The following is a 14,377-nucleotide window of genomic DNA, read 5'->3' on the forward strand; positions in this document are numbered from 1 at the left end:
CACTACCCTCCGAAACCGTCGGTTAACGTGCAGCGGTATCATTTATACAGCAGGTCACAGAAGAGTGGGGAGAGTGCAAAAGAGTTCATGTCCACCCTTTGCCAGCTCACCGACAAGTGCAGTTTTAGATCGAAGCTCAACAATTTGCGTGACTGCCTGCTGCACAGAATGTATTACAATGACACCATTCGCAGATGCCTGCTGGAAGAAGCAGATTTGATGTTAGATAAGGCGGTGAAGATTGTGTTGGCAATGGAAGCTGCCGCACATGGCGCCGAACTGATTACGGGTCTGGTTAGTGAGGAAGTCGCCTAGTATCAGTGCTGGCGCAGTGGTCTCGTTGTGGTCGGCCCCTTAAAAGAATGGCTGCAGTTGGATTGGGTGCTGTTGTTTTAAGTGCCAGCAACGAGGTCGCCTTGCTCGGATGTGCACGAACAAGAATTCAGCAGTAAAGCAGACAGGTGACTGCTGCACGCGCCAGGTGCACGCCGTAGTCGACCCTGTCGAAGGCACCACAAAGTCTGCACCAGAAGACTAGAACTCAGATGCAGACACTGTCGGCAATCTCTCTAAAATTAACAGGGTCACATTGCGTGAAACGGACGATCAAAAGGTACCACCCACTTTCATTGAGGTAGGGATCCAGGGTAAGCCGGTTAAAATGGAATTAGACAGTGGTGCCGTGGTTTCGGTCATTGATGACACAGAGCTCAATAGCTGTTTTCCTGACGTCAGCATGGAGCCATCGGACCTCAAGTTGTGAGAATATCTTGGTCAGCTTTCGTCAGTTTCAGGCAAAGCAATGGTCAATGCAAAGTTTGCAACAAGAGCAGCGAAGTTAGTGTTTTTCATGGTGCCAGGTGGTGCAAGGGCTCTACTTGGGCGGAATTGGGTCGGAGCATTCGACATGCCTCTGGAAGACATAACCAAGGTTCACCAGGTGAGCAGTGCCCACGCACTAGTCGGTCGTTATGGCTCACTGTTTGTTAACCATATTGTGACATTTGGGGGCGTGCAGGCCATCATAAAAAATTGGGGGAAACACAGCCGATATTTTGCAGACCTTGCAATGTACCAATTGCACTGCACAATTTAGCAGAGGAAGAACTTCAATGGCTACAGCGAGAGGGCGTCCCGAGTCCTGTTCGGTCATTGAAATGGGCAGCACCCATCGCGCCAGTGCTGAAAAAGGATAGTAGGGTCAGGATCTGTGGCGATTTCAAACTAGCAGTCAACAAGGCTGCCATTACTGAAGTGTACCCCGTACCGAAACTGGAGGAAATGTGGTTGAAGTTAACTGGGGGACAGACATTTTCAAAACGACTCGCGAGACGCCTATCAACAGATAATTAGATGTGTGTCAAAAAATTTTGTTATCAACACAAAAAGGCCTTTTTCAATACAATAGGATGCCATTTGGTGTGGCTTCGGCACCAGCCATCTCTCAAAGGAGATGGAGGCGTTTTTACGAAGTTGCAAAGGTACAGTGGTGTACTTTGATGACATCCTTGTAACTGGATCAACTAGAGAACAAAATGAGCGGTACCTCGTGGTAGTGCTGAGAAAAATGCAGGAAGCCGGGTTGAAGATGAATTTGAGCAAGTGCTTGTTTTTCCAACCAAGTGTGGAATATCTTGCACATATCCTTGATGCCAAGGGTTTGCGGCCAGCACCTGGCAAGGTTGAGGCACTTCTCAAGGCACCTGAGCCAAATAATGTCAAGGAATTGTTGAGCTACTTGGGCCTGATAAATTTTTACCCAAGTTTTTTACTGAATGTGTCGGCAACACTCCAGGCCTTACATGAACTCTTACAGAGTAGAGTGGAGCTCTCCACTCTACAGTAAGTAGAGTGGAGAGCAAAAGTCAGCTTTCGCCAAAAGCAAGACACAGCTCATGCCAGCATCAGTGCTTATTTACTACAACCCTATATTGCTGCTCCTCATGCATTGCGATGCGTTGCTTTTTGGCATGGGAGCTGCATTTGCTCACAGGCTAGAGACTGGGGTAGAACGGTCAGTAGTGTTCGTGTTCAGACGACTGACGTCTGCGGAAAAGAACAACAGTCACTTGGAAAAAGAAGCCTTGGCTGTAACATTTGCAGTCACCAAGTTTCACCAACATGTTTCAGGATGCACATTCGTCATTTTTTTCTGACCATAAGCCGTTGTTGGGGGTCTGTTTGGCCATGATAAGGGTATCCCTCAGCGACATTCACCGCGGCTGTTGCGCTGGGCTTTAACACTTGCTGCTCACAAGTACCAGTCGGCACATCATAAGGGATCAGAGCTGGCAAATGCTGATGGCCTCAGTTTCCTGACACTAGCTGACTGCCCAGAAAAAGAACTCGAGGTCGGCGAGGCTTTCATGCTGGGAAAAGAGCACCCAACTTTGTTATCATCGGCAGCTGTGTCCTTAGCTACCAATCGAGACCCTTTGATGGCTACAATTTGTGAAGCATTGTGGCATAGGGAGAAACTATCAGGGGGAGACTAATGGAAGCCATTTGCTCAACGCATGGATGAGTGCTCTGTACAAGAGGGCTGTGTTCTCTGGGTGTGGCGAGTGATGGTGCCCACAGCTCTTCAGCAGACAGTCCTAGGGTTGTCACATGAGATACATCCTGGCATAGAAAAAATGAAAGTGGTCACAAGGAGTCCTGTGTGGTAGCCAGGCTTGGGTGCAGACATAGAAAACAAAGTTAACGGCTGCGCGAACTGCCAGGCAGATCAGCAAAATGAAAAACCGACGCAGCAGACACCATGGCCTTTTCCGGATCGTCTGTGGTCAAGCCTACATGTGGACTTTGGGGGACCATGGCAAGGTTATTTTCTAGTCGTGGTTTATGCCTACTCCAAGAGGGTTGAAGTCTTTTGTGTGCCTCGTTCCTCAGCAACAGCCACTATATCGTGCCTGAGGACTATATTTGCCACCCATGGCTTAGCAGATTTAGTGGTGAGTGACAATGGGCCGGTGTTTACCAGCAGCAAATACGAAGTTCCTAAACAAAAATGGAGTACGAGTGATAAGGGTAGCCTCCTACCATCCAGTGTCTAATGATGCAGCTGAGAGGGTGGTCCAAACAATAATAAAAAAAAAATTTGAAGAAGGCCGACATGCGACACTTTGACACCAGCATATCAAAAATTTTGTTTAATTACAGAACAGTCTTCCAGGTCGTGCACCAGCCAAGCTGCTTATGGGCCACCAACTGAAGACTATGCTGGATATGCTGCATCCGGATTTGAGAGTTTGGGTTGTCTGAAAGCAGTTGCAACAAAAGGAGAGGGCTGACAAGAATACAAGAACAGGGGGACCGCCTCAGCCTGGCTCAAGAGTATGGGCACGAAGCTTCAGAACTAGCCTACCATGGGTGCCCGCGAATGTTGGCACAGCAACAAGTGCATCATTTGCATCAATGATTCTCAAAGATGGCTCCTCATGGATACGCCATGCTGACCACTTCAGGCCGTGAGCATCAGAAGGATCAGCGGCAGCACAACCAGAAGGGAATAAGTGAGACTGACTCTCGAGTTACAAATGCAACAACCAGGAATGCTGCAGACAACCGAAATGCAACCACAAAGAGTTTCATTGACCACTGAGATGCCCAGCACACAAGAACCAGAGGCAGAGAATCCAGAGGATTGGCAGAATCATTATGTAAACCAGCAGTCAGCTTAGCGTCCCAATCACTGCCACTTGGGAAGTCAACCAGGCAGCGCCGTCCAGCATGCACTATTCCCTCTGAAGCTTGAACTGTCTTTTTCTTTCTTTTTGTATGAGAAAGGAGTGCTATGTTGTAGTGCTAGAGCCACCACGAGCCAGTGGTGGCGCTTTTCATGGCAGCACCTACGGTACAAGAAGGCAACCAGTGATGAGGATTGGCCAAAGAGCCAGCCTGAGCATGCTACATGTATCAAATAGATCTCTACTCGTTCCTGTTCAGCTTGGTGTCTTCATATCAACTGGCGATGAGGCCCCTTTTGCAATGTCTCGGTGGAGTTCGCATGTTACTTGCTGCCTGTGACCCTGCTTTGCAGTTAAGCGGTGCCATTCTTGAACGCAGTCAGCCATGGCTTGTCACACGCGATTGAAGTGTGCAGGAAGCAAAGTTAAACAGTTAAACGAGCCAACACAATCAGCATACGGATGGAGGGAGGTGGTGGGGAGGGGCACTGGCCCCTCTGCCATTATAGTTTTCTCTCAACAGTTCTGCCATATCCCATTTTGATTTTTTTTTCATGCAACCCGGTTATAACAATTATTGGTCATAAGAGTAGAATTTTCATGGCAGTTGAATATTTTTATTAGTGGGTTCGACCAGTGGCGTAGCGACAGGGGGGGCCGGGGGGCCGTGGGCCCCAGGTGCACGGGGCCAGTAGGGGGGGGGGGTGTCATATACGTCTGAAGACACCCGAAAATTGTCGATATCCGCGCCTTCCTCGACTACACCCGGGGGGAGGGGGGTGACAGAAGAGCTAAGGGCCCCGGGTGCCAGACGACCTAGCTACGCCACTGGGTTCGACTGTATTTCTTACTAATGTTTCATCATAAAACTTAAGCAACATGCAACAGTCGACATGCAGTGACTACATCTACAAATGGGTGGGAGAAGCAAACATTGCCACATCGCGAAACTGTGTGGCTTGTAGTCATTGTGCTTAGAGAAAACAAGAACAGAGTGTTTCACCTTTCCAAGATTTTATTCCATTTTGTAATGGCTCTGCCTGCGTTGCCTATTTTGACAGGTACACAGAACCTCGTCAGTAGCCCCCAAAATGGATGCTTGTTCTAAGAAGCTTGCACTACCATGCTAGAATTTAGTGACAAGGACAATCTCATGACCTCTATACTTTTATCCTGTGTCATAAGCTAGTGCCTTTGCTATGCACTGCACCACTCTTGCGTTGTACACTTTGGCACTAAGGAAATATTTAAGAAAAAGCAGTACCTCAGTCAAACAGATGCACTGGTGACAACTGTGTCATTTAATTGCAAAAAGATGTCCTAGAGGAATACAGCACTAGAGCAAAGGTAAAAGTACCCATTTGTGCACTTTTGTCATGCCGGCCGGCGCATCAGAAATTGCTTGCAGCCTTTATACTGTAGAAAGGGGTGAAATGGAGCAGCCAGACTAACTACTTGGCAAACACTCGTATGGCATTTGATGGGCAGTAAGGAATGTACAATGTTTTCACAAGCTAAATGTGGTGGCTTCCACCCCTCCCCGTCTTGCGGACAAGTCTGTGCTAAGACCAAGCACTTCGAAATTCCTCATGAGCTGACTCTATAGGGTATGCGGTGCCATCCAGTCTCAAAAAGTGCAGAGTGGTACCATGTACATGAAACAACAGCCTGCCCAGCAACAGGAGCAGTTAGCTTGCTTGAACTACAACTTGTACAAAGGTTTCAATACCTCAGCAAAATAAGTAGTTGCCCATTAGCATACCAAGCACAACTATTGTGCACTCACCATTGTAGGTGAACATTGTAGCTGCCCTTCTATTGCTTGATGTAGTCACCAGTGGTAAGTTTTCTTTTTCTTTTCTAAGAGGTCTTACACTAGGACACACATGGGAAAGAAACCAATACTGTTTGACAATTGAATGGTTGAGGTCTGCTGTTGACCACACTTATACAACTGTATACAGTCAGCTGGTGCCTTCTGCTGCGCTGTGCCTTCCCAAACTTGGTTCCTTGCTCTGATGGCCAGTCTCTTGACATTGCTCTTGCAAGCTACAGCACCAGTTAAGAGGCAGAACCCTCTCAGAGTTCTCACTTGGATAGTGGCCTTCAGGAAGGTTAGCATTACATAGGTTAAGTATCATTTACAGCCCTAGAGCCTTGTCAAAAGCTATAATCAAAGCATAGATCCTTCTAAAACACCATATATAAGGGCCGCACTTTTTTTTTCTAGAATCCTGGCTGGGTGCAGCTCTTGCACGAATCGGGCTGATGGCAGCCCACTAAAGGTTCGTACTGTTTCCGCAACTGTAGCTGAGGGTAAGAGAGGACATAAGGCTGCAGTAAACAACCTCAGATGCTGGCCCATCATCCCTGACAAGCGCTTACCCAAACAGGGCTCCCATCTTTCTCTAGAGGCGAAATGCCACCGATCTGACTGGAAACACTGCCAACACAGCTGAGACAATGTGCCACACAAAGAAATAATGATGCAGTGGTGCTGCCCCGAGCAGCATCGACGGAAAAGCAGCTAGCATCATCTAATGGCAACGAAACTAACATAGCTTTCCAGCGGATCTTTTTGAATTTTTTTTCCAAAATATTGCCCTCCAAAGTGGGTGTGCAACCCTTACACAAATATACATGGTGAACCCTCGCACAGTTGCGCAGCATTGATTGGTGAGGAGCAAATGGTGTGTGGCAGCAGAAATAATTCCATACTGAATGCAGCACTCACTGGGAACAACCAAAAACTTCAGTTTTTTGAAGATGTGCTTGCTGCAGCATTGTGGCAGCACAACAAAGTGGCTTATGCATTGCCGAAAACAGAGTTCAATGTGCATTTCTTCTGACTGGCTTCTGAGAAAAAGCCACAGACATTGTTACCCTAGCAATTGCACACAGCGTGATTGCACTCTTTGCAGTGCAAAGCAAGCATGCTTCAGTTCAAAGCCAGACACGCAATGCACACAAACACCACTACTCATTATGCATAGCCAGTCTCTGCAGCTGGGTTGGGGGGCAAGTGGCACCGTCCGAGACGGGCAGTGTATCGTCCAACAACTGCAGACTCAAGGCACTGGCTGGAAAGCACTGAGACAGCGGCTGGCATTGGTCTTGTCCAGAGTGATTAGTGTTGACGAACTGATGCAGTGTGAAATATATTAGACTATATAATGCTGTACACTTGAACCAAGACCACAGTTGTTCAGGAAAAGAATGCATGTTCATGCTGCAGTGGCAATTGAGTGAAAACCAAAATGCTGCTAATGTTGCAGTTTTAAACACGTTGCTAAAGTCTTGCTGGTGTATACAAGTTTTTGTGAAATCTGAGACAAGCGTAGTTGCTGTGCCCACAGATTGTCGCAGTTTAATTCACTTTGCATGCTGCTGAAAAAATTGTCAGTGCAGCCACGAGCTTCATAAAAGACCTAGTGTTCACCAATGAAACCTTGTAATGCATACATAGCATGCAAGCTTCAAAGAAAGAGTATGACTAGGCCTTCAATTCAAATCTTTCTATATTTAATGCCAACATTATACGATCCCCCCAAAATAATACAAATCTCCCTTTCTAATCAAATTGTCACCTCATTAAAAATAAGAAGGCCTATGTATATGCTTGCAATGTACAGCATTCTTGTAATTCGTGATTGTATTGCAACATATCACAAAAAAAAAAAAAATCTGGTTACTTACACAAGCGCAGATAACCAATGTTCAAGAACAAAAACATGCAACAAAAGGCACAAGGACACACTGTAGTGTATTGGAAAATTTCCACTGCCTAAAATCAAGAGTACTATGGAGCGACAATGGCATAATCCTAAAAACGCTTGGTCAACACAGGCTTATCACATTCTTCAACGCCATCATCAAGGTGCATAAAAAGAAATGCTTACACAATTTCAAGTTGCAAAAAGCAGGTACTGCTAAGCCCAGTTATTGTTGACTGAGAGCTAGCAAAACGAACTAGAGTTCTCAAAGAATGCAAAGAAACTAGATCAAGTGCCATACTTTGTGAGGATTCTTCTCCTCTGATTCTATTTGTCGTTTATCCATTCCACCAAGCGGCTGATCCTGTCAATAGTGAAGGCGCAGCTTCATGTGAGCTCTTCGCAAAGAGTAGAAAGAATGAAAACGTTAAAGAATTGTCACAAATTTCGGCCTCTGGTTTTTTAAAGGAGTCCGTAGAAGGATAACCATTGACTGTTGTTTAAAAATGTTTTCTTCATGGCAATTCTACATGTATCGAGATACCTGGTAATTTGTATCGGCTCAGGAAAATCTGAGAGGCTGCATATAAGGCAGAAAGCTCAAACTTCCAGAGACAGTACAATTCCAATGCAATCTGGACTGTGCAAACTGTGCAACTTGCCAAGAAAGCTAGCCAAAAGCAGCATTTTGTCAGTGTCGCAGCATGCTAAAGCTGTGCTTCAACAGCAGAGCATAGTCTTGGCATGGGAATTCTAAGTGGCTACATAATGCCGAAATAGTTAGTTGCTGCAGCATTTCAAACACTGTACACATTGCAGAGATGCATGGTCTGCGCATGTGTGCTTGGCTCCTCAGTGCACATACAGTGTGTGCAGATCCAAAGTGCCCATGAAGTAGGAAGTATTTCTGACAGTGACCAAAGGTACAGCAGCAATGCATCCGTTTTGGGCTGCTAAATACCTTATATGATTCGCATAGCCATGTTCACTTGAAGCTGCAAGGAGATCTGGTTCCTCGAGTGACAAATGAGTGGAGGAATGGTGGGAAGGGTGGCCATTTTGAAACAGTCTCTGTGGCCACTGTCGCTGGGTGGCTAGGCAGTTTTTAGCAGCCATGGTCGTTGTTGGCGCATGTCATCTTGCACTGCACTGTTGTCACTGTAAGATCTGTGACAGCAGAGATCACAGGGTATGCAGGGAGGGCAGCATTTTGCACAGCCTCATGGCAAAGGTCAGCATGAAGTAGCAGAGGTTCCTTGCAGTCTGCGACCGTGTCATCAACAATCGCCACACAAAGGTGACCACAAGGAGGTTGAGACACAAGTGCATGATATAAAGCCTGTAAAAATAATAAAGGCCATTAGTGGTAGCCATGAAAACATTTTCAGAGTGCACCAGTAAAACACAACTGCATGAAATGCAAATGCACCTGAGACTATTGAGCATCAGGCAATGGTAGAGTATTGTTTACTTTTCTGAAAAAAAGTCTCCATTCATGCCACTTTCTCACGGTGCATTGTTTTGTGTGGCAAAATGGGGAAATAGTGGCTTTTCGTGCACTTTTCAACATAACAGGTCCACACATTAGTATTCAGTGGCTTATTTTTCTCCTTAAGTACTGTAGAGTGTAATAAAGCAGCTTTGCAGAGCCCAATAAACCAGCAATACATGAGTAGGTAAGCCCCTCAGTGCACACATATTTAAAAAGGGTGATCATCGATGGCTCAGTGTGACGGACCTCACTGGTGCCTACTCAGCTTAGAATTGCTGCACTAAGCCAGTGATCTCAAAGGTAATGCTCTGCCTTACACTGAAGCCTCTCCATCCACATGCCACCGCGCTTTCTGCCTAGTAGCGCCAACCTTTGACACATGGTGCCATTCCCCAATTTGATGTCACATCAATTACGCTTCCAGGATTTCCAGCGCCTGAATATTCACTTTCACTGGTGTTACATGCTTGCACCTCTATGCAGCGGTAGCAGATTGCAGTAACGTCACTTCCACTTGGAACCAGAAACTGGGACGACATAAGTTACGCTTGAAGCCAAAAGCTGAGGAGATGTGCGAGAGAGGAGCATAGAGGAGGAGAGTAGATTGACAACACCTCCGTGGCTAGTGGTACTTAACCTTGGCGGTGGAAACGTGTGTGTAGGGGCTTTACCTTGCACAAATAACTGCTTAAGACTGGGCGCCACATTCCCACAAACAGCACCAACAGAGGGAAGTCGAGAGATAGCATCAGGAGTGTGCATGATTATGGTGCTTTTGGAGGAAAATCAAATAACATAGGCCTAACTGAATTCTTTTTAACAATTATTTATCATTTTGTTACTGGTGGCTTATTGTTGCTTAACCAATTTCAAATGGAACGTTAGACATCACCAAGAGCTAGCACCACATTTGCACAGTGGTGATGCCAAATGCTACGTCTGTGGCAAAGTGATGCTTTGGACATTTGGAATACTAATCTATTAAAGGCAGTCAAGTCACTCAGTGTTTCAGAACATGCAGTATCTGGACTGAATATATCTTTTGCTACACGTATGCATTATGACGCTGAATACAGGTTGTCAATTAACCTAATTTTGAAATAGCTGTGGCTGTTAAAACATCATTTCACTATTTGGCTTTTCTGCTATACCACGTAAGCACTTCAGGGAAGAGGCGAATAATATTTGTAACAAACTTCAACATAATATGTAAGCACTACTTCCTCCCTAACCAGGCATTTATCTTGTTATACTTTTCATTAGGACATAGTAATTCGAGCACTTCCCTTAAATTAGTTGTTTTTCCCCCAATTATGATGTGGCTATTCCTGTTCTACAAATAATTGATTATGTAATTAATAGTTGTTTGTGTTTATTACTAGTAATAGCTTGGTACAGTATTCCCTGTTATTGTATAAGGCCGGTCACAACTCATTTAGGCTATCAGTACAAATATCTGTCTGAAATTTTCCTAATCATGTAATAAAGCTTCCTTTGATTGATTGATTGTAACATTGTGATGATGTAATGACAGTGAAGAACCACTCAGTGCCAGAACTGTGAGCTACAAATCTGTTTAGCATTGGACAGACTTATATGCTTAGGGAAACAAGTAACGCTCAGCGCGCAACAATAGCAGCGGGCGCGGTCGTCGGTCGTTGAAATCATATCTGTAGTGCGTTGGCTAATTATGCATGACTCATCATATATTTCAGCATAAATTCTGGTGCTTGCAAACATTCCAGGGTGTACAACACCACTACTTGTGTTGCACATGCAATATGATTTGGCAAGATTCTTCCACTATGGAATTGGCATCATTTGTAAAGGTCCCGATACATGCAGGTACTTTTTGCGCTGAGTGATAACTTTGTAACTGTGTTTAACTGGAATAGATGAGCTATGTATGTGTGTAGTATTATACCACAGTGCACCAAAAATCGAGAAATGATAGTTTCTGCAACATGTAATTTGTCATGGAAGATGGGATTTATTGAGTTTACAGACTTGAAGCCAAGCATTATGCAAAGTATGCACAATTACTAGAATTCCTGTGCCTAGCGCCAGTTACAAAAGATGTGTGTCAAAATATACAGAGAAATGCACTGCCGTTCCAATTCAAGATTTTCCAGGCTACATTTTTCCGCAGTGCATATGAAGGACTCAGTTACTTGGTGAACAATTTTCACTATTTTTTAGAGAGCTTTAAGTACATGGTTAGTGATTCCAAAAAAACTTACCACTTCATGTGCTTTCGTGCTTCTGGGAGCTTGGACACTTCAGCCTTAAAGAGGTACTTGCGAATACCCAATACATACTGTTCCCAATACAAATACCACTCCAGGTTTCGCACATCAAAGTTGAATAACTGCAAAAGAAAGGAGGTCCTTTTGTGCATGCCAAAATACAAGCATGCGCATGTGCAAGCATGGTGTGTGCGAATATGCACACATCTTAACCGTTTGACTGCCACTCCTGAGATAACTTGGGCATATGCCCTCGCACGGCCCCAGCCACTCCCTCCTATACTTGTTTTGTATTTTCAGCGCACTCGTTGGCTCTCAAAAAGCAACTCAAGGAAAAAAGGAATATTGCATACCTGTTCCATCTATGGAGAGAGAGGTCATCTAATCGATGCCAGCCAACTTTCCTGAATTTTTTTCCAGGTTAGCGAATATAAGCTTATTCTATGATTTTATGAATGTTGCACTAAAGTTTACGAAAAGTAGATCCTGCTCAAGATAAAAAGGGTTGAAAGGCACCGTAGGATGGGGCAGTGTAATGTTGTAAAAATAATGTGTACAAGAAAGAAATTGTGATGGCCCCTATGCTGCTCTTTCGTCGCATCGCAACGCACCATATACCAGAACAGTACTAGCTTCAAGCAGGTTTATTCAGTCAAGCTTCTGAAGCAGGCGAAGTTGGCAGTTGCAAGGTTGGTGAAAAATGAATGTGGTCTAAGAACAATGTATGTCGTTACTAAAATTATTTGTATCCAACAAAAGCTGTGTGCTCAGGACAAACTTTTTAAAAATATGCATGCAACCTTCCCCTCCCCCCTCTCCTTGGTTTGTGCAAATATCTGTGGCATTTTTACAAATTGTAATGTTCACAGGTATATCTAAACAAACCGAAAACTTGGAGGGTAAATTTACGATTGGAGGTGGAGCCATAGGCACAGACTACGAGGGTCTCCGGAGCCCTCCCCTGGGCGACGCCGAAGCCCTCCCCCTCTCCCCTACAAATATACATACCTAAATAGCCATTACCAGAGCTTGGTCACCCACATTATTCGAGGTTTCTGTGGACTTTCCCACCCCCGCACCCGGGGCTGAGCCGAGCGGAGGCGGTGCTGTTCAGACAATTTCAAACTGGTTCTTTACCCACCCCAGTATTAATGACTCATCTATACCCTAAATTATATGTGAGTGATGTGTGCCGCGTGTGCCAGCGGGAGAGGGCCACCTTGACGCACATCCTATGGGATTGCACCAAGTTCCCCAATGAGGCTTCGACAAGTACAATGATTCCTCCGCGACTCGCGGCTGCGGCGGAATGCTACGACCACGAAAGCCAAACCTGGGCCGTCCAGCAGGTCTCGGCGGCTCTTGAAAGACAAAGGCCGAGCGAAACCGACGGAACGTTGCCCCACAGGGCGACCAACCGCGGGAGTAACACGCGCTGGAGTTGAGTAGAGACCACCCGCTGAGAAGACGTCAGGGCCCGCGTCACGGCGCCATTTAGTCATGGTGTCGTTCTGCAGGCGACTACATGAAGTTGTCTCTCTCTCTCTCTCTCTTGGACTTTCCTTAACCTTTTCACTTAAAATTTTACTGGGGCTTACAGCTTACTGCATCACTGTTGACGCGGATGTGAATGGCTTTTAATTCATACTTTTGCTTTATTTCTGCAAATCCTGATAATAGGAGGACACTAGTGGCGGCTGCATCGTCCGTATCTTCTAACTTCAACATTGTTTTAAATTTCCACTGTAAGCACCATGCATATACACAATATATATAAATATACACACATGACAAAGTTTATTACATTATTGAAAGAGAAGCAGATAGCCAATTAAAAATTATTTCTAAAGGTATGGATAGCCTATGTCTAGAGAATGAATATGTTGCTGTAAGTTCACCTCGCTTCAAGTTGCTCTGCGTGCTTTCTTGACCATGAAAAAAACCTGCAGACTTCAGTGACCCCTTCGGCAGAGTCTTTTATCAACAGCATGTGAAATGCATGTGAATGATATGCATCTCAGTATTGCTTCTCCTTCTAGTAAGCAATGCTAATGACTCAAAAAAAAAATTCTAATAATTTACCACACTTATTAGGGATGGAAACATCGTCACTTGCATGCAGAGGTCATAAATATACAAGGTGTCCCAATCCACTATCATGCACCAAGATTTTAAAAAAAGAGCAATGCGTTACTAGAATAAAACCTAGTGTATATTGTTTACAGTACAGTGGAGTAGCTGCAAGTAATTTTTTCATTACCGAGATTTAATTAGGTAATCGTAATTATCTAACTCAAGACATACTATCCTAACTATCAAAGTGTCGATGAGGCATTTGAAGGCACAGCGAAGGGACATATAACTGCGGTATTTTCAGTGCCGCACTAATTGTGTACAAATTTTTTTCCAACTGATAAGTAAACCCTGCAAACTATGGAGAACACCATGTGACTGCACTCCCACCCGGACCATAAAACAGCTCCCTCGAACAGGTGCCCTCTGAGTTATCCAGAACGAAATAAAGGAAACGAAGAAAAATATTGTGCTCGAGCTAGCACCTTATCTGCCATGCCCCGGCCGAAGTAACATGTCGCATTTGGTGTTAGTTGGAAACAAGCTGTGATAGCTGTTGTTTTAGCATAGATTAAGTGCACGGATGTTTTTTTTTTCTACAGAACCTATCACCACAAAAGTGAATTGGCATCAGTGCAAAGGTTTAAAGGTGCGTTTTGTTTCGCCCCAGTCGCCATGTCTTTTTCTAATGAGCAGAAGGTAAACATATGATCCTTGCCTTTGGATCTATAGGTAGCAACAAGAGGAAGGCCGCAAATATATATATCAGTCATGGAAGTGTGGCAGTAGACCAAACGCATTGACTATCATTAGAAATTATGAAAACCTGAGACAAACCGGCAGCTTCCAGAAACAGCGGCGGAGGACTACATGTTTGTGTTTTAGCCTATGCACAGATGTTCTAGCATTTATAGCCTCAAACCCTCATGCTAGCATGCGGTGTGTGGCCGCCCAGGTACCAATTTCCAAATCATCAGTTTGAAGGATCCTAAATGATGGCCTTTCACCCGTAACCAGCACCAATGCTTGGAAGATGGGGACCTGTAGAATCTCTAGATTTCTCGAATAAGTCCTCGCAAAAGCCAATGAGTCACTGGACTTTTAGAGCAACATCATGTGCACAGATGAAGCCAATTTTCGCAGAAACACCTAGGTAAATTTGCA

The 14,377-nt window shown here is 44.9% G+C and overlaps 1 protein-coding gene across 4 annotated transcripts in view; it reads right to left on the bottom strand.

Annotated features, from left to right (window-relative positions):
• Positions 1-4,686: 4,686 nt before the first annotated feature.
• Positions 4,687-14,377, bottom strand: part of LOC142578789 (fatty acyl-CoA reductase 1-like) — a 103,695-nt gene continuing 94,004 nt past the window's right edge. For all 4 annotated transcript variants that reach the window (XM_075688364.1, XM_075688363.1, XM_075688366.1 and 1 more), the window contains exons 12-13: positions 11,135-11,262; positions 4,687-8,741 (exon numbers count right to left, since the gene is read on the bottom strand). In XM_075688364.1, coding sequence (XP_075544479.1) covers positions 8,585-8,741; positions 11,135-11,262 — 285 coding nt within the window. In that variant the 3' untranslated portion in view covers positions 4,687-8,584. The remainder of the gene's footprint in view (positions 8,742-11,134; positions 11,263-14,377) is intronic.

The sequence above is a fragment of the Dermacentor variabilis genome, chromosome 4, assembly GCF_050947875.1.
Source record: "Dermacentor variabilis isolate Ectoservices chromosome 4, ASM5094787v1, whole genome shotgun sequence".
In the NCBI taxonomy this organism is placed as follows: Eukaryota; Metazoa; Arthropoda; class Arachnida; order Ixodida; family Ixodidae; genus Dermacentor; species Dermacentor variabilis.